Source organism: Delphinus delphis, chromosome 3 (assembly GCF_949987515.2).
Source record: "Delphinus delphis chromosome 3, mDelDel1.2, whole genome shotgun sequence".
NCBI lineage: Eukaryota > Metazoa > Chordata > Mammalia > Artiodactyla > Delphinidae > Delphinus > Delphinus delphis.
In genome coordinates this window covers 11,338,647-11,360,385 of record NC_082685.1, presented here as the reverse complement: position 1 = coordinate 11,360,385, position 21,739 = coordinate 11,338,647, and the positions used below count along the sequence as shown (strand labels likewise).

Here is a 21,739-nt window from a genome sequence, read left to right as displayed (position 1 = left end):
CATGGCGCACACACACACACACACACAGGTGCCATCGTACAGGTGCCACGTTCTCAAGGGCCTCCCTCTTCCACACAGACATACACAGACAGGAATACTATAACAACACACACAGCCAGACCGGCCTCCCCAGGGACACTCAGACGCACGTGATCCCTGAAATGCACCCCCCCCCCACACACACACACACACAGCAGTGGCTGTCGCTGAGGCTTTCATACACCAACTCACAGACACACACACATCCCTGGCATCCCAGCGCCAAGCAGCCTCGGGCGGATCCCTCAGGTGACACCAAGCTCACAGTCCAGGCCGGAGCACCAGTACATCAGGTTTATTTCTCCTTTGCTCTCCAGGGAGAGCAGGCATCCAAATCATAACAAAAACAAGGGCCCGAGGGTGGGGAGCAGCCCCCTGGGTTGGCCAAAACACAAACCTCACCTCCCCTGGCATGGGGCCCAGCCCAGGGACCCCACCCACCCACCCACCATGGCCAGGACTCCTTGTGCCCTAGTCCTGTGGGGGCGGGGCAAAGGCAGCACCAGCGTGGGGGAAGGTCCCCCCTGAGAACGGAGGCCCCAGCCCAGCCTGCCAGCTGGCAGATCCACATCCACATCTGCCTGCTCAGGCCTGCAGCCTCCAGACCTCCAGCGACAGGCCCCCAGAGGCGGCCACCACCAGGTTGCCCTCAGCGCAGATCTGCCAGGGCGGGGACATGAGGAGTCAGGGGTGCTCTGAGCAGCCAGGCAGGGCGCATGGGACAGGGCCTTACCCCATTCAGCACGTTGTGGTGGCTTCGAGTGCAGATGGTCCTTGGTGGGTCTGTGGGCACGTGCACCTGGTGAGGGGCAATGGGCAAAGGTCACGAGGTGTGCTCCTGGCAAGTGAGGGTGGGTAGAGAGGGGGGACTGTCGCAGGGCCTCACCCGGATGGTCTTGTCGGTGGACGTGGTGTACAAGGCCCCCAGGGAGTGTTTGATCCCTGTGATCTGAGACCTGTGGCCCACATCAAAGGACTGTGGAAGGGAGGGACAGGTGACACTCAGGTGTGGCTCTCCCAAGGCCAGTCCCCCACCGCCACCCAGGGATTAAGAGGTAGGGAGGCAGCCCAGGGCGGATCGTGCGCGGGCAAGAGCCTTGGCAGACCCTGACGAGCTGGAAGCAGCCATCCCGGTTGGCGAAGACATGCAGCAGACCCTGGTTATCGCCGGCCCAGAGCTGAGGCTCCTGGTAGGACATGCAGAGCAGGTAGGAGTCCAGCTGTGGGAGGGACACGGGACGGAGCAGCTCAGGCCAGTCCGGGCCCCGCCGCAGCCCTGGTCCCTCCAGCCCCCTGGGGAGCACCCACCTGCAGCCGCTGTAGGACGCTGTTGGCTCGGCGGTCAAACACCACCAGCGTGTGGTCCTCGCTGCCTGAAATGATGTGCCGGTCGTCCGCCAGCAGCGCCAGCACCGCGCTTGAGTGCAGCCGCCGGCTCTTCAGCAGGGCCGGGCCGACTGCATGGGCGATGGGCCAGGGAGGAGGGGGACATCAGAGCCCCTTGGAGGCCCCCTGGCCCGCCCCAGGACCCTGGGTCTCCATCCTTCCTGGCAAAATACTACTCTGTCTGCTCCCCCAACCCCCATCCCACAGGTAACCCTGTTGGTCCTCTGCCACCCCAGCTGGATCCAGGCCTCACAGGACCACCAGACCACCCCCCAACCCATCTCCATTCCCGCTCCTTCCTCCAGTCCCATCTGCTCTCAGTACGGAATGGACCTCAGCCAAGTCCCAGCATAAAATGCTTCACTCCTCCTGCAGGTCAGCCTGAGACTTGCCCCCACCCCATCCCGGCTCTGGCTCTGGCTGGAAAAGTTACACTGGGCCCTTCAATTAAAATAAGAATGAATAAATAAATAAACAATGGAAAAGGCTTATGGGCTGGGCCAAGTTCATTCTAGGCATTTTAATGTAAACATTTAATCTACCACAGTTCTTATTGTCATCTCCTCCCATTAGCCCTAGGCGGCTGGAGTTATTATTATCTGGATTTGACAAATGGGGAAACTGAGGTTCAAACCTGACTGGGGTCACTCAGCTAGGAGGTGGGGGAGCCAGAATTCTCAAGGACTGTCCTGCCTCCTACGGGACTCAGGCTCAGAGGCCCCTCCTCTGGGAGCCCTCCAGTACTTGACCCCACCCCACGTGGAGGCGGGGCTTCCTCTGCCCCCAATACCCACCCCCACCTGTCACCTTTGTGGCCCCCAGCACAACACAGGCCACTCTGAGTGGTCAGCCTCTCGTTATGTGACTGTCACCCCAGTTAGACTGTGAGGCCCAAGTGTCTCCTTCCCCAGGATGACCCTGGAGACACCAGGCAGCCCTGCTCTCCCACCTAGGCTTCAGGGTCCCCAGCCCACCTCTGGGGTCGTAGACGGTCACCTTCTTGTCATAGGTGCCAGTCACCAGGATATCAGGCCGGTAGGACAGGCACAGCACAGCTGCCTTGGCCCTGGGGACACACAGACCGCAGGGCTGGGGCTGTGGCCAGACAGACCCCTGCCCACCCAGGCCCCCCTGCCCAGGACCCCTCACACTTTATCTCGCCAAACTGCTGCCCATCAGCCGCCATGTCCCAGAGCTTCACGGTGCTGTCCCAGGAACCAGAGCACACTCGGTGGTCCAGCGCCGCCAGTGACCACACCCAGCCCTGTGGGACCAGACCAGTATGATCTTCCCCATTTCACGGAACCCAGAGTGAGTCAGCACTGAGTAGAGATTAGAGCCTAGGTCTGTGGGTCTGACCTCAGAGCCCAGGACATGCGCACCCCAACCTAATAATATTCCTAAATCAAGTTCTGCAGAGCCTCAGCTGCAGCAGTGGTTTGAGGCCACATGACAGTGTGACTAAGAATGGGGCCTCCATGGGAATTTCCTGGCAGTCCAGTGGTTAGGACTCCGAGCTCTCACTGCCAAAGGCCCAGGTTCTATCCCTGGTCAGGGAACCAAGATCCCACAAGCCACGTGGCACACACAGAAATGGGACCTCCAGGGAGTTCCCTGGTGGCCTAGTGTTTAGGATTCTGGGCTTTCGTTGTTGTGGCCCGGGTTCAATCCCTGGTCAGGGAACTAATATCCCGCAAGCTGCTTGGTATGGGGGAAAAAAAAAAGAATGGGGCCTCTACTCCATGACCTGGGTGAATGAAGTACCATCCCTCAGTTTCTTCATCGGGAAAATGAGCATAAAAAAAAGTCCCTGTGTCAGGAGCTAAAATGCACAGAACGCAGCTAGCTCCCCACTGACTCATTCGTCACCAAACCCTCTGAGGATAGTACTATGATGTGTCCCGTTCCACAGATTATGAAACTGGTGCACAGAGAGGTTGAGTCCCTCACCCAAGGTCACACAGCCAGGAAGTAGCAGAGTGGGGATTTGAACCCAGCAGCCTGGCTCCGAGACCAAGCTCTTGGCCACCAGCCTAGACCACCTCAATGGCTGGTGGAGGTGCCCCTCCATGACCACCTCTCATGAGATGACAGTCAGGCTCAGAGCTGTCTGATCCCCAGGGGTGGCCTCATAACTGCCCTACCTGGGGCCACTCAAGGTATACCTGACACCTCCTAAGCACCTACTGTATATGAGCCTGAGCAACGCTCTTAATGCATATTCATTTCATTCGTCCTCATCCTAATTGACCTCTGGACAGAAGCAGAAACTAAGGCCCAGATAAGTCATACATCTCACTTAAAGTCACACTGACAATAGCAGAGCAAGATTTAAATCTGTGAGGTCTGGTGCCAAAACCTGTGCCCTTAGCCACGGTACCCTACCCAGGCCGCACGCCTCCTACCTCTGCCTGGCCTCCTACCCCCTCACCTTGTGAGTGCTGTTCTTCTGGGTGCCCAGGGCCTTGACCAGAACCCGGCTGGGCTCCACCCCCAGCTGTTGCAGGTCCCACAGGTTGACATTGCGATCTCGGGAGCCTGACAGGCAGAGTGTCCCACCCTGGGAGAGGAGTGAGGTGATGTTGTTGGGGTCACCCTGGCCCACCACTGCCTGGCCTTCCACCGACCCCCGTCTCACCTGGAGCAGCAGCACTGAGTCAATGGAAGCAAAGTGCCCATCGGCCAGGCAGAAGTACTCAGTCCTGCGCCCATCCTCTGCCCAGCGCGACAGGTGCTGCTCCAGCTCAATGCAGGCTGCTGGCCAGTCAAAGTCCTCCTCTGTGGGACGCAAAAGCAGGGTCCCCAGTGGGCAGGAACCCTGCCACCACCCACACCAGCTGTCCAAGCTCACTGCGCTGGCTTCCGGGGAGCACAACCTGAACCAGACTTGGAGAGAACCCACCTGGATCCCTTACCCCACCCAAGGAGGCCGAGGCTCTAGCTTTGGGACCACCAGCCCACGCACCTGCCAAGCAGGTCTAGGATTGCTCCTTACCCAGTTTCCAGAAATTGGGTAACTGGAGCCTCAGGATCACCTTCCCGGGCCTCATCCCCCAACCCAAGTTTGGGGGATAGCAGCCTCAGGACGTTAAGGCCCTGCCTCACCCCTGGCTAAGGTCCAACCTCAGCCCTCCCAACCCTCAGGCTGGGCACAAGAGCTAGGACTTCATAACTAACACTTCCTGCCTCGGCCATCTGAACCGGACCCATGGAAGTGTTTCCCAAACCAGTATCCCAAACCTGGGATCTTTGTCAAGATGCAGAATCCAAGTCCTTGACCCAACCAAACATCTATGTTTTATCAAGCTGTTCAGTAAAGTCCCATCAATTCAAGATCACCAAGCTGCCTTATCCTCTAGGGACCAAAGACCTTGGAGGCAGGAGAAATTACCACCAGCCCCTGCCTAAGATCCCAGGTTAGAACCTGGACTCGAGGGTCTGTGATTGCTAATATCAGGGATCCCAACCTCTAAACCCTAGCTTAATAAGTTCAAGGGTTGCAGGCTCTGGACCTGAGTCCTGCCGCACCCTCACCTAGGCCAAGACTCTAGAGGTAAGGGGATTTGGCATCACCAGTTACTGCCTTAGCACCTAGACCCAGAACCTGGGGATTCTTGGGCTTACTCTGAGCCCCAAGGAGATTCTGACAGCCTAAGACTTCAAGTCCCTGTGTCAACCCCAAGCCTGAGGATCGCTGGATTCCGAGTTCAGGGACCCCAGCTACCCAAGTAGATTTCCACAGCCTCAGGACCCCAAGTATCTGTCTCATAGTCCACCCAGAGGTCAGGGGCTTTGGTACCACCAGTAAGTACCTCAGCCACCGCTGAGCCAGGACAGCCAGGTAGTCTGCTCCAGTGACTGTACTTACAGCACCCTGGACCCTCCCCCCGCCTCAAGCTTGACCTGGGCGGGCCACCCTGGCCCCCGGGCGCGCGCACCTTCCACCACTGGGTAGGGCGCGCGTACGCGGCGCTGCGCGCGTAGCCTCCAGGTGACATGGTCACGCACGAGGTCGCGCAGCGCGTGGCACACGCGCGGCAGGACGTGGAGCACGAGGCGCGCGTCCAGGTAGGCGCATATCTCGAGCAGTAGCTCCGGAGGAAGGCTCAGCAGGCCCGGAACCGCCACCGCCGGGCCCTTGGACGCGGCCCGCGGCTCCAGAACGCCAAGGGACACAGCGGGCGCAGGCAGCGGAGGGGCGCGCGGGGGCGCCAGCCCGAATTTCGGAGGACTGAGCACGCGGGCCACGTAAGCCTCGGCCTGTGCGTCGGGGTCAGGCTCCGGCTCCGGCTCCGAGTCATCGTCCCAGGCGCAGGGATCATCGCGCGGCCCTGGAGGCAGCTCCATGGCGACCGGGTGGGCGCGGCCGGCCCGGCCCTGTCAGCAGCCGAGCCCGCGTCCTGTCTCCTAGGCAGCGCAAGGGTACTTCCGGCGCTGCGTGATGACGTTAGGGCGCCAACCGGAAGCGAGCGGGTCGTGGGGAAACTGGCCACAGACTGAAAGCCAGCTCACTGGAAGGGTCTCGTTCTTCAGCCGCGTCGGCCCCGAGCTGGAAAATGCAGATTCCTGGTTCCTGCGTTTTTTAAACTAGCATCTCTGATGGTGCTGATGCAGAGGGCCAGCGGACTCTGGTTTGAAAAACACGGCCCTGTCGAAGGCACTTCTCACAGGTGACACTGACCTTACAGATAGAAAACCCCTTTTTCCTGGTTCGCAGTCTGGGCATGCTAGTGACTCGAACTCCTGTTCTTTTCTTCCGGAGCCAGAAACAAGCAGTTACACTGCAGAGACCTCGGTGAAAGTTAACTCTGAGTTACCCAAAATCCTACTGATAGAAACAGCATCTCATTTACCGACAGCCTCTTTTGAGCCAGGCAGTGTTAACACACAAATTCTAAGCAGCACTAGCTGTTCCCTCCCCTTTTTTTCTTTTTTAATTTAATTTTATTTATTTTTGGCTGTGTTGGGTTTTCATTGCTGCGCACAGGCTTTCTCTAGTTGCAGCAAGCGGGGGTTACTCTTCGTTGCAGTGCGCGGGCTTCTCCTTGCAGTGGTTTCTCTTGTTGCAGAGCACAGGCTCTAGGCGCGCGGGTTTTAGTAGTTGCGGCTCACAGGCTCTACAGCCCAGGCCCAGTAGTTGTGGCACACGGGCTTAGTTGCTCCGCGGCATGTGGGATCTTCCCGGACCAGGGCTCGAATGTGTGTCCCCGTCATTGGCAGGCAGATTCTTATCCACTGCGCCACCAGGGAAGTCCCAGAGTACCCTACTGTCAAGACTGTGACCATTTTCCATAACGTTCTTTCTCCTCTCCCCGCTGTATTTTTCTCTATGGGACATATCGCTGTTTCACTGATTAGCTTTCCTCTCACTAAAATGCACACACTTGTTAAACGAAAGTTGGTTGTGTGTCAGCATTTCAAAAGATTTTCCCAGTTTGATGCAGGTGATGCTTGGGCTGTACTGAGGTTGCAACAAGATTTTATCCTGAGGCCTGGGCGTCCCCAGATGAGCAGTTTCTCATTTGCCTTTAACTGTTGCACATATTTACCTATGTCCCACAGGCTTGGCGCTGAGCTGAGCATTCTACAAAAATGTCTAACCTGCCCAGCAATCCAGAGTTGTGAAGTCAAAGATTATAAGAATGCTGCAAGGTCTTGCTCCTTGCCACTCAGTTTAGTCTTTAGTAGATGGGGATCTTGAATCTGGGCTGTAACACTAATGGGTCCCCTTTAGTGAGCTCAGGCTCTAGTGAGCTGTAATTATGTCCCAAAGACTGCACTGCATGTGTTACGTTACCACATTTAATCTTTAACCTTACTTACTTCCCCACTCCCACAATTATTTCCTGACCTGATTCCTGTGCATCCCTATTTCTAAAACTTCCCAGGCCCCCCTCCACATCTCTTCTCTACTGCCAAAGCCCAGGACACAAGAGGCCAGATGGAGACCAAGGGTTTCACAAGAAACTGATCTTTACTCAACAAAGTTCTACACAAGTGGAATCTCACGCCACCTTGGCGCCAGTCCCCAGCACAGCACGGTAACAAATGGACAGACCCTGGGAGCCCGCAGGAAGAAGAGGATGAGGGGGAAGGAGGGATGTGGGAACGAGAGGGACTGCAGATCGAGGCCAGTCAGGGTCCGCAGCCCTGCGCAGGGGAAAAGGTTGAGAAGCTGAAACTTCGTTGTGCAAAAATCAACAAAAAAATAAATTAAAAAATTAAATAGTTTCCTTAATTAAAAAAAAGAAAAGAAGAAAAAGATAACTAGAACCAGGCTCCCCTTCCCTGAAGGTGGTTGGAGGCCCCCCATCCTGGATGGAGAAGGGGTTACCAATCCCATCAGACAGCCAATCCACACACCCCAAGACCCAGCAGAGGATGCTCCAAAGAACTGGAATTACCAGAAAATTAAATGGTATTTAATTTTTTTTTCTTTTCTTTTTTTTACAAATGGCTTCCAGAGACCTGCTGGAGTTTCACAGCGGGGGAACCAGCTGAGTTTATGGAATGTGCACCAAGTGCCCCTTGGAAGAGAGGTGGGGCCTGACCCTGTCTGATAGGAGACACAGGGCTGTGATGAGGGTGTGATCCAGTGCTCGAGAGGGATGCATGGAGCAGGACCCAGAATGCAGGAATCCAGTCAAACCCCCAAAACCGCAAAAAGAGGCCCCCAGAGAAGTAGAAAGGGAAGAGGAAAACAACATTAAGGGGGCTTCAAGGCTTGGTTTCAGTTTTGAGGCCAACTGGGAAGCAACCACACCTCCTCTCTCTAGGGGAGCCTCTCCCACTGTGCCTGCATCCCCAACCAATCCCAGAAGTTTCCCTAGGATCGCTACCCCAATCTGGTGGGGTCTTGGGGCCTACTGGGAGCTGTGATGATCAGGAAGTCCCAGGGCCAGAGTCGGGTAAGGGAATACAGCACCCTTCCCTTCCTCCAAGCCTTTGGTTTCCCTCTTGCTGGCAAAGCATAAGCCTTGGTTTTCTATCACCATCAATTAAATGCCTCAGCCTCGGCCCTTGTGTTAAAACCCAGGCCTGGAAGAGGGCTCTCGGAAGCAGAGAAACGGACTGCCTTTGAAACAGACTTGCTTATGGAGAGACACAGGGGTAGATGTCAGCAGCTCTGGCTGCCCCCAACTCTCCTCAGGGGGAAAAAGTTCCAGCCCAGCATCTTCGAAAGTCACTGGAGCACAGGGGAGGGAGAAAAAGGCGACCTCTGGCCAGCCCCGGCCACTTCGGTGGTCCCCACTCTTCTGGCTGGGACGGGACAAGGAGGGAGACACACTGGCTGAGGCTGCCACAGAGCTGGCAAGAAGTGTGCGGAGCAGGTCCAAAGCGTGTGCGTGCTGACTGGGCGGCCCCAAGGTGGCCGTCCTCTTCCCCCCCACCCGCCCCAGGGTCCCAGCGGAGGTCCCCAACCCACCCAGCCCTCCCTAATCACCGCCAATTCCGGCAAAACAGCAGAAGCTTCTTAAACTCTAGATGCAGGTTACACGGAAGGCCTTACGAGTTAACTCAGGGGTTCACTAATTCTACTGTCTCCATGCAGTCGGGGAAATGGTGGGGCGGCTGGCCCAGCCTGGCTGGCTGCAGCGCCCGCACATGCGTGTAGCCACGTGTGTACGTGTGAGTGTACGTGTCTCTACAAGGACCCCCCTCCCCACCTGCTTTTCCCTTGCCTCATCCTAAGCCGGATTTGGTCGGCCGTGTTGATTCTTCCCTCCCACACGTGGCTGGCCCAAGTAGGCTGCCTGAGGTGACCCCAATTAGAGCAAGGGGCCCTTGCTGCCAAGAAGTCCCACCCCCCTCCCATTTATAGGATGAACGTGGAGGCCCCACCCACCTGCCCACCCGCTGACCGGCCTATGGCCGGGTATGGCAGGTAGATGGACGGGGAGGGCGTCTGGATTTGGGTCCCACTCACTCCTCCCTAACCCCCCTCGACCAGGGCACGGCGACTTCTGGACGCAGCGCGCTCCCCAGCAACCCCTCTGACGACGACGCAGACAGAAACCTGTGAGGAGAGGAGAGGGTCAGGGCCTGCGCCCCTTTGGCTCCCACAACAGCGCCAGCCCTCTCTGCACACGGCCTCCTCACCTGGCAGTCGCAGTACTCATCTAGACCCCGTAGAAGGCAGCTAGCCTCTCCTTAAGCAGCGGCGGGAACTGCTCTGAGAACTGCTGCCAGTTTTCTTCCCCAACTTGGTCTTTGAAGCCATGGAGAATCTGCAGCGAGGGAGGGGGTGAGGGGCGCCCCGGAGCGGAGCAAGATGAAGATGAACTCGGTCTCTCCCCACCCTGCCGCCTTCCGAGACTAGATCAGGGCCAAGCGGGAGCCCTACCTTATAAAACATGTCCCGAAGGTCATCCTTCGGGCTCACCCAGGAGGCTACAGCGTCGCAGAAGAAAATAAAGTCCTGAAACGTGACGGATCCCACGTGAGGGGCCGTCCAAGCCCAGCCCCAGCAACTTCCCTCAGAGCCCAGCTGCCCCAACCTGCACAACACCCCCGGGGTTGACGCCTATCATCATGCAGATGCCTCGGAAGGCCGAGTCCTTCTCCTCATTGTCCCTGATGTTCCTGAGGGATGTGCACCTGTGGGGAAGGTAAGCAGTGGGGAATCAGCCAGTGGGCCTGGGGCAGGATGGACATCTGTGGGGGACAGCAGGGAGCGGTGGGCCAGTGGGTGGTGGGGCTGGGATGGGACATGTATCTGTGAGGCGTGGGGGAAGCAGGAGATCAGGGCTCGGTGGGGCTGGGTCGGGCATCCACGGGTGGGCAGGGTAGGGCTGGGTGGGCACAGGCGAGGGACTGGGTCGGGCCTGTCCCACCTTCCCCCCACCGCCCAGCCCACCGTACGGCAGGCCCCACACAGGTGGGCACACACCAAGGCCGGATGAACTGCTGCAGCATGGGTGCCACCTCCTGTGGGCACACGTAGCCCAGGCGGCCGATGGTGATGGCTGGAATGGCAGAGGGACTCGTCAGGCGACCTGCAACCCCGAGCGGCCCCGGTACGTGGCAGGGCCTCTAGCACGAGGCACCAGCCCCGCCCCACGGGCCCCAAGAGAATAGCTCCTGCCAGCTCCCTGGGCCCCCAAGCTTGGCCCGGTCAGGGTCTCCTCCCCACCCCACTTGGGTCTCTCCCAGGTCTCCCCCGAGGCCAACATCTTTCTTAGGCCTCCTCCCATAGCCCCATTCCAGGTCCTTCCAGTCACCCTCCCTGGTTCTTTCCCAAGGCCTCTTGTCAGCTACCCTCCCAGCCAGGATACCCCACCTCCAGGAGGCGGGCAAGGGGGCGGCAAGGGCCCAGGCCTGGGGCCCACCTGTGTTTTCCAGCAACGTCTTGGGCGTGTTGGGCCGGTTAATGATCTCCACCAGGTTGTTGAGGACCATCTGCACGTAGGGCTGCATCTCTGCCCCTGGGGGACAGGCCTGTCAGAGCCCCACACAGCCCACGCCACCCACACTGACCCGAGTTGTATCCAGACACTGGCCAACCAGTGAGGAAGCAAGCAACCTTCTCTGGCTATCTGCTGCCCAGGCGCCATGGCCAACCAGAGACAGACCTACACCCTCCCAACACCGGAAGCTTCCCTGGCGTCACTGCTGGACACCAGGGTGAGACCACACCGCCCAGCCTCCCTGTGGGGTTAGGCAGAGAGCAGAGAAGCAGTGACAGTCTCCCAGCCAATCCCAGGGGGCCTTTCAGCCAATTGCTTGGAGGGGAGGGAGGTGACAAGTAGTCCAATAAGTACAGGCCTCCTGTCCTGTGCCTCTTTGGAAAAGCCAATTACAGATGGCCTTTCAGCCATGTGTCCCCATCTCGGATGAAAATGCTCAGAGGTGTCCCCTTGTCCCTGGCCAATCGGAGCCTTCCTCAAGGAGCACCAGGGCCCTCTAGAGGGAACCTGTCAGTTAGAGCCAGACTCCTGGCCCCAGGCTGGGAACAAGCCAATGGGGAGGGACACGGCCTGCCCAGCTGTGGGGCACTTACCCATCTGCATGCAGATCTCGCCAATGGCCCAGGTGGCATTGTTGCAGACAGAGATGAACTCGGGGTTCAGGTTGGTGCCCAGGATGGGCATGAACTCAGCTGGCAGGGAGAAAGAAGGGTGCTGAGCAGGAGGGCCAGCCAGGGTAAGCTTCTGACACTCGCGAAGCAGGCCCCGTCAGACAGTACGAATACATCCCAGTGCGGTCACAGTCCTCCCAGGTCATCTCTCCATCACTTGAGGCCAGGGCTGGGGTCATGGGGTAAGGACGAAATGGGGGTCGTACCGATACAGGGCTTGACATGGATGAAGCAGGCTTTGGTGAGGTCTCCCAGGAGGGCGAAGGAGCTCTGCCGGACCTCAGGCATCGAGTCCTGGGGGTTGGAGCAGGGTCAGGGTGGCCGGGCTCCCCTTCCCCCAACCAGCCGGGATCCCAACTAACCCCTCAGAGCAGGGCAGCTAAGGGAACAGTTCCTGGAGCATGACCTGACCCTGCCACTTCCCAGTGCCAAGGCTACAGGCCCCATCTGTACATCTGGGACTCGGGGCATGTGAACGAGAATGCCCAGCTCGGTACCACTACAGAAGAGAGCACTTGGAACTGCTGCCCATCCTCAGTACGCTGGGGGGTGGGGGCGTCATATTGGAGGGGCTTGTGCTTTCACATTTCCTATTTTCTACTTTTTAATTTTCTACATTGTTAGGTTTTTCAATGAGATTTTACATGTTTTATTTGAATCACTTTTAAAAATAATTACAAGCTTTTTTTTTTTAATGGGTCCTTTCTCCCTGATGTCCTCAGGGCATAACCAAGGCCCTGAGTCCACCCAAGGCAGCCCACAAAGGCAGCCCACAAAGGTGTCACCATTGTCCACTTAGAGGCCCGCGAGGGGCCCACCCACCTGCATGCACTGAAAGAGCAGTGTCATGATGTTGCTGCGGGCTACCAGCTGCTCCACGTGCCCGCCCAGGCCCTCAGCCAGGCCGCTGAGCAGGTCCAGCGCCACGATCATGAAGTCCTTGTCAGGGGCCTCGTACTGCTCAGGGTGCTGGGTGTACATCTGGGCACAGAAGGGGGCAGGCAGGTGAGGGGAGTGGGCCCAGGCTGGGGCAGCAGCAGAGGAGCGGGTGATGGGGTGGTGCTGGAGGGATGCTCACCATGGCCTGGGCCAGCGTCTTCTGCACCAGGGTAACACAGCGCTGGTAGACGGGCTCACAGTAGGGCAGGAAGCCACTCTGCAGGGCAGTGGCCACTGATGACAGGCACTGGCAAGGAGGAGGGCAGGAGAGGTGAGCTCAGGTGGGTGGGACGGGGCCTCGGGAGAGGGCCTGGAGCTCACCCACCTCCAGCAGAGGGAAGAGGTCCTTGTCTTCATCCTTGAGCTCGTTCCACTTCTGGATCAGCGGAGGCATCAGCTTCTGGATGTATTCCTGGAAGGGGAGCAGGAAGTTGGGGCTCCCTGGGTGTGGGTGGTGGCCTGGGAACCAGCAGGGTTCCCTGTGACTCAGAGGTGCCCGTCATCTGAGCAATGAGGTCTAGGCTCCTCGCTTTGGTTCATGGGGCCCTGCGAGGCCTCGCCATCCAGCCAGACTTCCAGGCCCTTCTAATTTACTCCCTTCTCACCCATCCCGAGCCCCACCCCCACCCCCCCTCCTGCCCCTTGGAGCCTGAGTCAGCGCTTCCTGCTTCCTGCAGGCCCCTGAGCTCCCCCGGCACAGCACTTACCACGCTGTCTCATAACTGTCTGTCTCCCCCACTAGACTGGGAACAGGGCGAGGGCTGGGGCCGGGTCTGTCTGTCTGCCTGTCGAGGTCATGGCCACGTCCCTGGCGTGCGACACGGGTCGCCGCCAGGTCACCGGATGCCAAGGGGCACAGGGATCGGGAGGAGGGAGCCGCTGTGGGGTCTCACCGGCTGGTTGAGGTGGTGGCCCACAGAGTCGGCCAGGGTGCCGATGGCATCGTAGAGGATGAGCAGGTTCTTGTGCTGGTACTTGCCAAAGGCAAAAACGAGGGTGTCCAGGATATAGCTGAGGTAAGGGACCAGCTCCGTGCAGGCCTCCTCCTCCAGGGTGGCGAAGGCACTGGAAGGGGGAAGGGGTTTAGCAGGCAGCCACAGGCAGGGCTAGGCTCTGAGTCGGGTCAGGGAGGGTGCACTCGGGATCAGCCAGTACGAATACGTGAGAAATCAGTACAATGTCAGGGGTCATGAGTATCATCACTTCCCAGAGAGCAGCCAGTGGGGCCAGGTGAGGTGAGGGCTGTGGGGCCAGGGGTCGAGGTTCACCTGCAGGCTGCCTCCTGTACCCTCTTGTTGCCATCCAGGATGCGCTTGAGCAGCTCTGTCATCAGAGGCTTGAGGTGCATGTCAGGGGGCTGGCTGACCACCCAGTGGGCATAGCGGCTCAGGGTCCAGCAGGCGATGGAGCGGACCAGGGCCTTCTTGTCTGATAAGCACTGGATGAGGTGCGGGATCAGCTCTGGCAGGTAGGGCACCATGCCCTGCATGCAGCCTGCAAGGAGCCGGCACAGAGGCAAGGCTGAGCCCAACTGGGCCGGGTCACATCCACCCTCCTGGGGAGAGGATCAGCCGCACCTGACAGATGGGGAAACTGAGGCTTGGAAGTTAAATAACTGGCTCAGAGTCACAGAGCCAGTGAAAGGCAGGATGGGGATGGGAAACGGCATCAGAGCAAGACTTTCCTCTCCATCAGCTCCACCCCATTCCAGGGCTTGTGATGTTTTTATCTGGTCACTAGTTCATTCATAGATGGCCAAGCTGCACACTGACTTGGGCTTTATGGGCAGTAACAACGCAGGTGGACAGAAAGGACCTTTCCTTTGAAACCTTTCTTGGATGTTTGTGATTTTTCTTTTTCTACTTTACATCTTCTCTTTTTAAAAACCCTTAACTGTGTCTCTCTTTTCATTACAGAACACGGGTAATAAATAGCACACCCTCTGATAATCCCAAGCCATGAGATCTATTTTTACCAGTTTAGGGTCAGTTCCTTGAGATCTTTTCCCATTATATATGCAGAGCACTTCACATAGTCTATTAAAATACATATGTGCATTGTGGAACGTGTTATGTGTCCTGTTAACATAAGACCCGTTACTTATTATATGAGGAAACATTTCCTTAGACAACTTTGAAAAGCTCTCCAGGGTGAGGGCTCCTGCTGCCCTCTCTGCTTGTTCTAGCAGGCCTGGATGCTGAGGGGGTCGTGTGTGCTGCCTGTAACAGTTCTGCAAAGCCCTCTGGTAGTTCACGCTGTACACCCCATCCATCGGGACGAGGGGAACCTGGAAACCGTGTCAGTACAGCACAAGCACACCGTGTGAAGTTTAAGGAAACACCACTGCACACTTCTGATTCTGGCAGGCCAGCCTCGCAGCCAGAGCAGGTTTGAGGCCCAGCTTCACTCTGGGTGACGAGGGAAGTGCCGTTGATTCTCTCTGCACCTTAGTTCCCCCATCTAAGAAACCCACCTCCTCAGGTGGTAGTCAGCCCGCAGGACAGGGCTGCCTGCTGTGGGGCAAGCACTGCAGAAGTGCCTGTTATTATTGTTGCTGTTATTATGCTTATTGGCCTGTCCATGAGAATTAAGGAAAGAGCTTGCTTTCGGGGGTCCCTTTCAGGCCCACGGGCTGAAGGGAAGATTCAAATCCCAGAGCTGTTTGGAGTGGGGTGAGCAGGCCTCTGGAGAGAACCTGGGGATGGCGTCGCCCCCCACAAGCCTGCCTGGGCCAGCCCCAGTCTCGCACCAGCGTGGGGATCAGAGGTCAGGCGCAGCCAGGCTGGCAGGTCACTTACCCTCAGCAATGGCGCCCAGCACCAGGATGCCCGACTCCTTGACCACCCACTCGGGGTGGAAGAGGAGGCCCTTGAGCAGGGGGAGTAGGTGGGGCAGCAGTTCCTCCCGGAAGACGTTAGCCAGGACGTCCAGTGCAGCCGCCGAGCACTTCCCTGGGGTGGGAGGGGTGGCGGGCTCAGGGAGGCACATCAGGCAGGCCACCAGCCCTCCTCTCTGTGCCCCCCAGGATCAGAGATCATGATTAGAATCTTCATGATCTGCTCCATATAGGCTTCTGATTCCCTCCTAAGAGGGGAGCCCAGGGCTTGCTGCCCCCTACTTCCCCCTTCTCACCCCAGGCCCGGCCACTTACTCAGATTCCAGTCGGACAAAGCATCATCGTCATCATCATCCTCTGCATCCTCAGAGCCATCAGGCCGCTCAGCCTCATGGGGCAGCGTCACCGTGCGTGACTTGTGGAAGCGTGGCTTGATATCCTGCTCGCTGTCAGGGACGGCCTCATCCTCCTCCACATCCCCCTGTGGAGCCAGGCAGATGGCTAAGCACCACAGAGGCCCCCATCCCCAGTGCCCCAGCCTTCATCCTCCTGCCTGTGCCTGGTGGTCAGCCCTAACTAACCTTGAGCAGGATGATGTCGATTTCTGAGTACTTCATCCCGTTTACCAGGATAGGGATCAACCTGTTGGAAGAGAGGCTGTTAATCAGGATGCAGGGGCCCCAGAGGGGGCTTACAGCCTGGGGGAGAGGGAAGAAGCGGGGAGGGGAGGAGGTCAGGGAGCCAAGGGGCCGACTGCACATGCTGATCCTGGTTATGCTACATCCACTCATTTCCCTTAGTGGATACTATCTCAGCCGAGTCTCAGCCACTGTGACTGGGTCAGAGCTGACACTACTCCTAGCTCCACAGGAAGGTTCTGGACCCAGACCCCTGGCCACTCAGTGAATTCCCGACCCCTGAATACACTGAGAAGCTTGGAATAGTGCCTGACCCCTAGCACACCATAAAGCAGGGACATGTGGCCCTGTCACCAGGCACTTCCCTAGGATGGGGCCTGGTTAGGGGACCAAACAGGCAGGGCAGCCTGCCCCCTCAGCTGGAGCCCATGCACGTCGGGATCGGAGATTTTGGTTAGAGCCCTCACTGACTCGGGGATAGAAAAGTAATCCAAGTTGGTCCAGGAGGATCAGCCCTAGGACTTTTGTGGAGATACTGGTTGAGAGAGAATTTCTTTACTCTGAGGCTCCTGAGCTGGAAGGCTGCAGAAGGCCACAGTACTACGACGAGGGAAGGCTGTGCCTGAGAACAAAGCCAGCATAGAGGAAGTAGATCTGAGACCAGTCAGGCGCCTTTCACATCCTTTGAGCACCTGGATCCAGCTATGCCTAAAGCCTCTGTTGAGTCTTCACTTTTTTCCACCTATAACTTAACCTAATTTTTAAGTCATTAAAGCTACATACTTACCGTTTGCAAAATAAACGTGCACAGGAATAAAAGTAAACCAAGATACAAGATGTGGACTGAGGCTAGCGCAGGAGCTGACCAGAAGGAAAGGCATAGGCATGGCAAGAGGTGGAGGCTGGGGTGGGACAGAGGGCAGAAGCAGCACTCACTGGACCAGGTGGGAGGCCAGGACTTCCTTGCAGATGGGCTGCTCGGCCAGTGTCAGCCAGAACTCGCAGGCCTCAAGGGCCACGTTCTCATCATGGTCCTGGGTCCTCTGCAGCATGTACTGGGGTGGGATGGGAGAAAGGCTAAGGCTTGGCCCGGCTAGGGGTGGCTCCCCACCTGCCTCCCACCCCTCAGCGCACACGCGGGCTGGCCCTGGCCAGGCATACCTGGATGATGCTGTGCATGTGGGGGATGAGCCTGTCGATCCGCACTTCCAGCAGCATCACCAGTGCACGGCACACGTTCTTCCGCACCTCAGGGTCATCATCCACGGCCAGGGCGAACAGATGCTGCAGGGAAGCCGGGGTCAGCTGTGGCTGGGCCCTCGGCCCTCCCCCTGCTCCCCTCCCCAGCCCAGTGGCCCACCTCGATGAAGGTGTCGATGTTGTCCATCAGTGCCTGGGCCCGGTCCATGATAAACTGATTCACACAGGCGATGGCATGGGACCTGGCAGGGGGCAGGCGCACATGGGTCACTCCTGACCCCACCCATCCCACCTGCTCCAGGCCCCCTGCAGACCCCTGGGGAGCCGCACCCACCGGATCTTGGGGCTGCAGTGCTTGAAGAACTGTAGGAACTTGGGAATCATGATGTTGAGGGGCCTGTTGAGGGCATCGCTGTCCAGAAGTTCGGATGAGTCTTCGCAGATCTTCTGCAGGGCTCCGAAGGCTCCCTGAGTGGAGGGGAGCAGGCACATGGGTGTGGGTCCCGGTCTGGCCCCAGCTCCCGCTTAGGCAGGCAGGCCATGGCTCATCCCCTACCTCACAAGTGTTGTAATCCTCCGAGTTGAGTAGGTTGCACAGCTGGGGCAGCAGCTCGGGCCACATCTGCAGCTCGCCCTTGGAAGCGATGGTGGTGATGAGAATGCCTGGGGCGGCCAGGAAAGGACGCTGCCTCAGGCTGGGTGCGGGCCTGCCTGGCGCCCCAGCCCTCCTTGCTGCGCACTCACTCCAGCACACTTTCTGTGCGCTACCCCCTGTAACCCTACACACTCTTTGAGATCCTCTGAGTCTTACCGTGAGCCAGCCCTGTTTCAGGCCCTGGGATGCAGCACATAACTAAACACAAAATCCCTGCCCTTAGGACCTGACTATCTAGTGAGGGAGGCTGTGAGGTAAAGATAAATCAGCAAAAGACCTCGGTGGCTAGATGCCAAGATATAAGGGAGGAAGTAAAGCAGAGAAGATGGCTAGCAAGTGCTGAGGATGAGGGTAGCAATTTTTAATTGGGTGGCTAGAGAAGGCCTTACTAGGTGACACCTTGATATCTGAGCAAAGACCTGAGGAGGTGAGGGAGAAGCCATCTAGGTTCTGTTCTCAGAAATGAGAACAGCTGTTTCAGGAGGGAGTGGTTCAGAGCATGGACCTGACCTAGTCACTTCTGAGCTCTGCTACTTGCCAGGCAAATCCCTTAACATCTATGTGTCTCAGTTTTCTCATCTGTAAAATGGCAGTAATAACAGTACTACACTACCATCCACGGTGCTGGAACATTCTGTGAATCAATATCCTTAACACACTGAGAAGTTTCTTGGCCAAGAGTGACAGCTCAGGGCATCATCACAGGCTGACTCCCGCTGCACCCTCTTACCTATGGTGGCCCGGATGAGCGAGGAGGCATCGCCGATGTTGTTGAGACATTCCTGTTTGATGAAGTCGGCCACAGGTGGTGGAAAGCTCTGGTAGTGTGCCTTCACGTTGTTCTTGAGGATGAGGCCACTGAGAGAGCGAGTTGGCTCATCTGGGGGAAGAGGGCTGAGGCTTAGGGAACCACAAGGGAGAAAGTGGGGTCAGGCTTGTGTGGAGGGACACCAAGGGCATACCTTCCGACTTGAGTCTGGTCAGGACGAATATCAGGTAGTTGTTGAAGTCGGGAAACTGGTTCAGTTGTTTGAGTTTCTGCTAGGTTGTTAAGGGTCTTGGGAGACAGAGGTCTTCCCCAGGCAGAGCCCCCTTACTGCCATATAGCTGATACTACTTCTGACTATGGGGACGAGGCAACCAGCTCCTGGAACCCCACCTGTCAACCCCCATGCCCAGAATAACACAGCATTTCAGGCACATGAGATTCATACAGCGGGTGGGGGAGCATGTCTGAGCTTCCCACCACTCCTGAAGATCTGGCCAGAGCAGGAGAGGGTTAGCAAACTCAGCTCTCTCTGATGGTGGCAGCTCCACTCACTAGCAATCCAATGTGGCATGTTTTTTTTTTTTTAAAAAAAGAAGGGAACTCACACTTTCAAGTGAAACTTGCTAATGGTTTAAATAATTTAAAAGTTTAACTTATAGCATTTTAAATGACCGATTGAAAAAAGGAAATTTTACCCATGAAACTCAACTAAAGCCAAGCACCAGCTAAAAGTGCCCCCTTCTCCTGCCGGGCCACATTTCCTCTGGGAATGGGACCCAGTAATCCTAATCCTTAATTCTCTGCCAAGGCCTGCTCCTGCCACAGCAGAAAGAGTCTAAGAATTAGGGAGTAGACCCCTTCCTCTCTGGCCTTCAGGAGCTGCAGATGTCTGCCCCGTCCCCCCAGACCCGGAAGGAAGGAAGGATACATCCTGCACAATGCGCTGCGTGGCTGTGTTGGGCGACTGCGAGTCTTTGAGCAGCTGCAGGACCTGCTGCAGGCCCTGCTCGTCTGGCTGCCAGTCCATGGTGCAAGGTGAACTGCGGGGGTAGGGGCCAGGATCAGCGCTGGATCCCAGGGGCTCCGTGTGAGTCCCGGGCTGAGCCCCCACAGAGGTGGTGGCGGCGGTAGCAGGGCGGGAGCGTCCTCGGCGGACAGACGGAGGCCGCCGATCCACGCCCGCCCAAGTGCGGGGTCCCCGCCAGCTGCGCCATCCACGGCCGCGCAGTCGCGGGCTCGGGAGCGCGGGCGCGGGTATGTGGAAGCGGGCCATGCGAGGTGGCGACGGGACCCGGCGGATCCTCATCCCACCCAACACTGGGCCTTCAGCCCACCGCGGCCCATACCGCCGCCCTCGGCTCCGGGCCCTAAGACTTCCACTTCCCTCGAAGCTGCTAGGCGAGGGCCCAGCCACCTCCCCATCCAGGGACCCTGCCCCAGAACACGATAGTGCCCCAGCCCCCGTGGTCTCTCCCGTGCCGGCACGCAGTCCAGCGATTCCCCTTAATCAGACCCAAAGCAGTCTCCAGACAGGTCCCTGATGCCTCTCCGCAGGAGAGTCAACCAAGCCCACCTATCCGGCGACAGAAGGCCCCTGGACGGGTCCCTGTCGCTTCCTCAGTCAGGTCTGGCAAAGCCTCCCCACACAGCGCTCCAACCCCCCGCCCCAGTCAGCATTAACTCCTGCTAACGGGTCACTGCTGCTTCCCCCAATCAAGTTCGACCAAGCCTCCCACCACCTCGAACCGAAAACCCTCTTCGTCCGATCCCTGCGACTACCCCCAATTAGACCTGGCCGAACACTCCCCAGGGCATTTCCTCCAACTGATCCCAGCGACGCCTCGCAGTCAGACCCAGAAAAGCCCTCCAGGCCGAAGTCTGAAGCCCTTTCCCTATCAGGGTCCAACAAGCACCCCCCCAACTTTTCAATGCGGCCTCCCCCAACCAGACCCAACCATGCCCCACCGAAACAGCCCCCTACACACACCCGATCCTCGCGACGTCCCCCAATCAGTCCCCATACGATTCCCCCAATCAGAGCCCCTCCAGCCCGACCCCAGACGTCCCACTGGCCCGATTCTCGCGGCACCGGGACCTGGCCCGGTTCCGAGGCCCCACCCCCTAAGCCCGGCTCGGTTCCCCCCTCCCCCGCCCCGGCCCATTCTCGCTGCCTCCTCAATCGGGCCCAACCGGGTTCTCGGCCTTTCTCGGTCAGGCGCGGCCCCGACGCCCGGGCCGCGCGCCGCGCAGGCCTGAAGCCCTGCGGGGGTCGACGCAAGCCGGGGCCCAGCCGGTTAGGGTCCGGGTGAGGCTCACTTACCCGGCCTCGGGCAGCAGCAGCGGGGCCTTAAGCCGCGGCTTCTCCTGAGACTCGCGAGGAAGGAGGGAGCCAAAGACAGGGAGCAAAAAAAAAAAAAAAGAAAAAAAAAAACGCGGCCGTATATGAACTGCGGAGGCTTCCGTACGCCGTTCAAACTGGCCTAGAAGAACCAATCAGGAGAAACAGCCGTCGCACGTGGCCTGGCACCGGGAGACCTAGGCCCAGCAGAGGCTGGGTCACGTGACCGAAGAGATGAAGGCTCTCTAGGCCTCTCTGGCCGGCCGGTCCTCCCACCATCTCGTTTTCTCAGCCTGCCTCAACGCCGGCCTGACCGGAGCTCTTTTCTGGAACTAGGAGTTTGGTGGCGCGTGGGACTTTTTGGTGTATGGTGGACCTGTAAACCCTTCAGTCAGAGCCACCTGCGCCTTTGTCACCCCCCTCCTCTAAGAATTTAACTGTGCCTTCCTCCCTCCATCCAGACGGTACTTGGGAGGAGTACATGTGCGTGCAGAGAAAGAGTGGAGGGGACTGAGCCTGGGGTGGACTTTATACCCGAGACAAAGGAGGGAAAGTCAGACAAAGGGAGTGCCTGAGACGGGCTGGGTTCCTGAAGAAGCCTCTGCCATATTTTGCGTTATTTATTTTCCAGTACTGTTTGACAACTTTTAAAAGGATATAAAAAAATAAACCCACGAGGATATAAAATTTTAAATGAAATGAACTAATAAAATAAACGCTAGAGCAAAAGGCTTATCTCCTTTCGTTCCCTGAGGCTGAATGAGGTGAAACAGTTAAGGAAATTTAGGTAAGGGAAGGAAGATGAAAAAAGACATTCCGTGATTCTTGTGCCGTCTGAGGACAAAGTAGGGCACCCCTTTT

At 57.8% G+C, this 21,739-nt stretch overlaps 2 protein-coding genes and 2 non-coding genes across 9 annotated transcripts; all 4 read right to left on the bottom strand.

Moving 5' to 3' along the window:
* Positions 1 to 324: 324 nt before the first annotated feature.
* Positions 325 to 5,908, bottom strand: FBXW9 (F-box and WD repeat domain containing 9). Of its 2 annotated transcripts, XM_060007949.1 has the most exons (10): positions 5,364 to 5,908; positions 4,064 to 4,203; positions 3,857 to 3,985; positions 2,577 to 2,689; positions 2,400 to 2,491; positions 1,348 to 1,496; positions 1,146 to 1,259; positions 926 to 1,015; positions 773 to 838; positions 325 to 699 (listed from the first exon to the last, which is right to left on the bottom strand). In XM_060007949.1, the coding sequence occupies exons 1-10, from the start codon at positions 5,770 to 5,772 to the stop codon at positions 625 to 627; spliced, it is 1,377 nt and encodes a 458-aa protein (XP_059863932.1). In that variant the 5' UTR covers positions 5,773 to 5,908; the 3' UTR covers positions 325 to 624. The 2 variants fall into 2 exon arrangements, with proteins under 2 accessions (XP_059863932.1, XP_059863931.1); XM_060007948.1 differs by having other exon boundaries at positions 325 to 838; positions 5,364 to 5,772.
* A 2,931-nt stretch (positions 5,909 to 8,839) lies between these two features.
* Positions 8,840 to 21,162, bottom strand: TNPO2 (transportin 2). 5 transcript variants are annotated; one of them, XM_060007943.1, is made up of 25 exons: positions 20,861 to 21,161; positions 19,469 to 19,580; positions 18,734 to 18,809; positions 18,502 to 18,651; positions 17,673 to 17,779; positions 17,451 to 17,584; positions 17,277 to 17,358; positions 17,078 to 17,200; positions 16,853 to 16,971; positions 15,860 to 15,920; positions 15,594 to 15,759; positions 15,241 to 15,393; positions 13,711 to 13,936; positions 13,336 to 13,507; positions 12,768 to 12,854; positions 12,582 to 12,689; positions 12,326 to 12,484; positions 11,710 to 11,797; positions 11,426 to 11,524; positions 10,755 to 10,850; positions 10,316 to 10,421; positions 9,924 to 10,023; positions 9,770 to 9,844; positions 9,526 to 9,653; positions 8,840 to 9,442 (listed from the first exon to the last, which is right to left on the bottom strand). In XM_060007943.1, the coding sequence occupies exons 2-24, from the start codon at positions 19,565 to 19,567 to the stop codon at positions 9,546 to 9,548; spliced, it is 2,694 nt and encodes an 897-aa protein (XP_059863926.1). In that variant the 5' UTR covers positions 19,568 to 19,580; positions 20,861 to 21,161; the 3' UTR covers positions 8,840 to 9,442; positions 9,526 to 9,545. The 5 variants fall into 5 exon arrangements, with proteins under 5 accessions (XP_059863926.1, XP_059863925.1, XP_059863927.1 ...); XM_060007942.2 differs by having other exon boundaries at positions 10,316 to 10,391; positions 20,861 to 21,158; XM_060007944.1 differs by lacking the exon at positions 20,861 to 21,161 and adding an exon at positions 20,528 to 20,547.
* LOC132423792 (small nucleolar RNA ZL2) lies at positions 11,594 to 11,668 on the bottom strand. The gene has a single exon (XR_009519103.1). It is a non-coding gene; the product is annotated as a small nucleolar RNA ZL2 (small nucleolar RNA).
* LOC132423783 (small nucleolar RNA SNORD41) lies at positions 13,582 to 13,651 on the bottom strand. The gene has a single exon (XR_009519092.1). It is a non-coding gene; the product is annotated as a small nucleolar RNA SNORD41 (small nucleolar RNA).
* Positions 21,163 to 21,739: the final 577 nt, after the last annotated feature.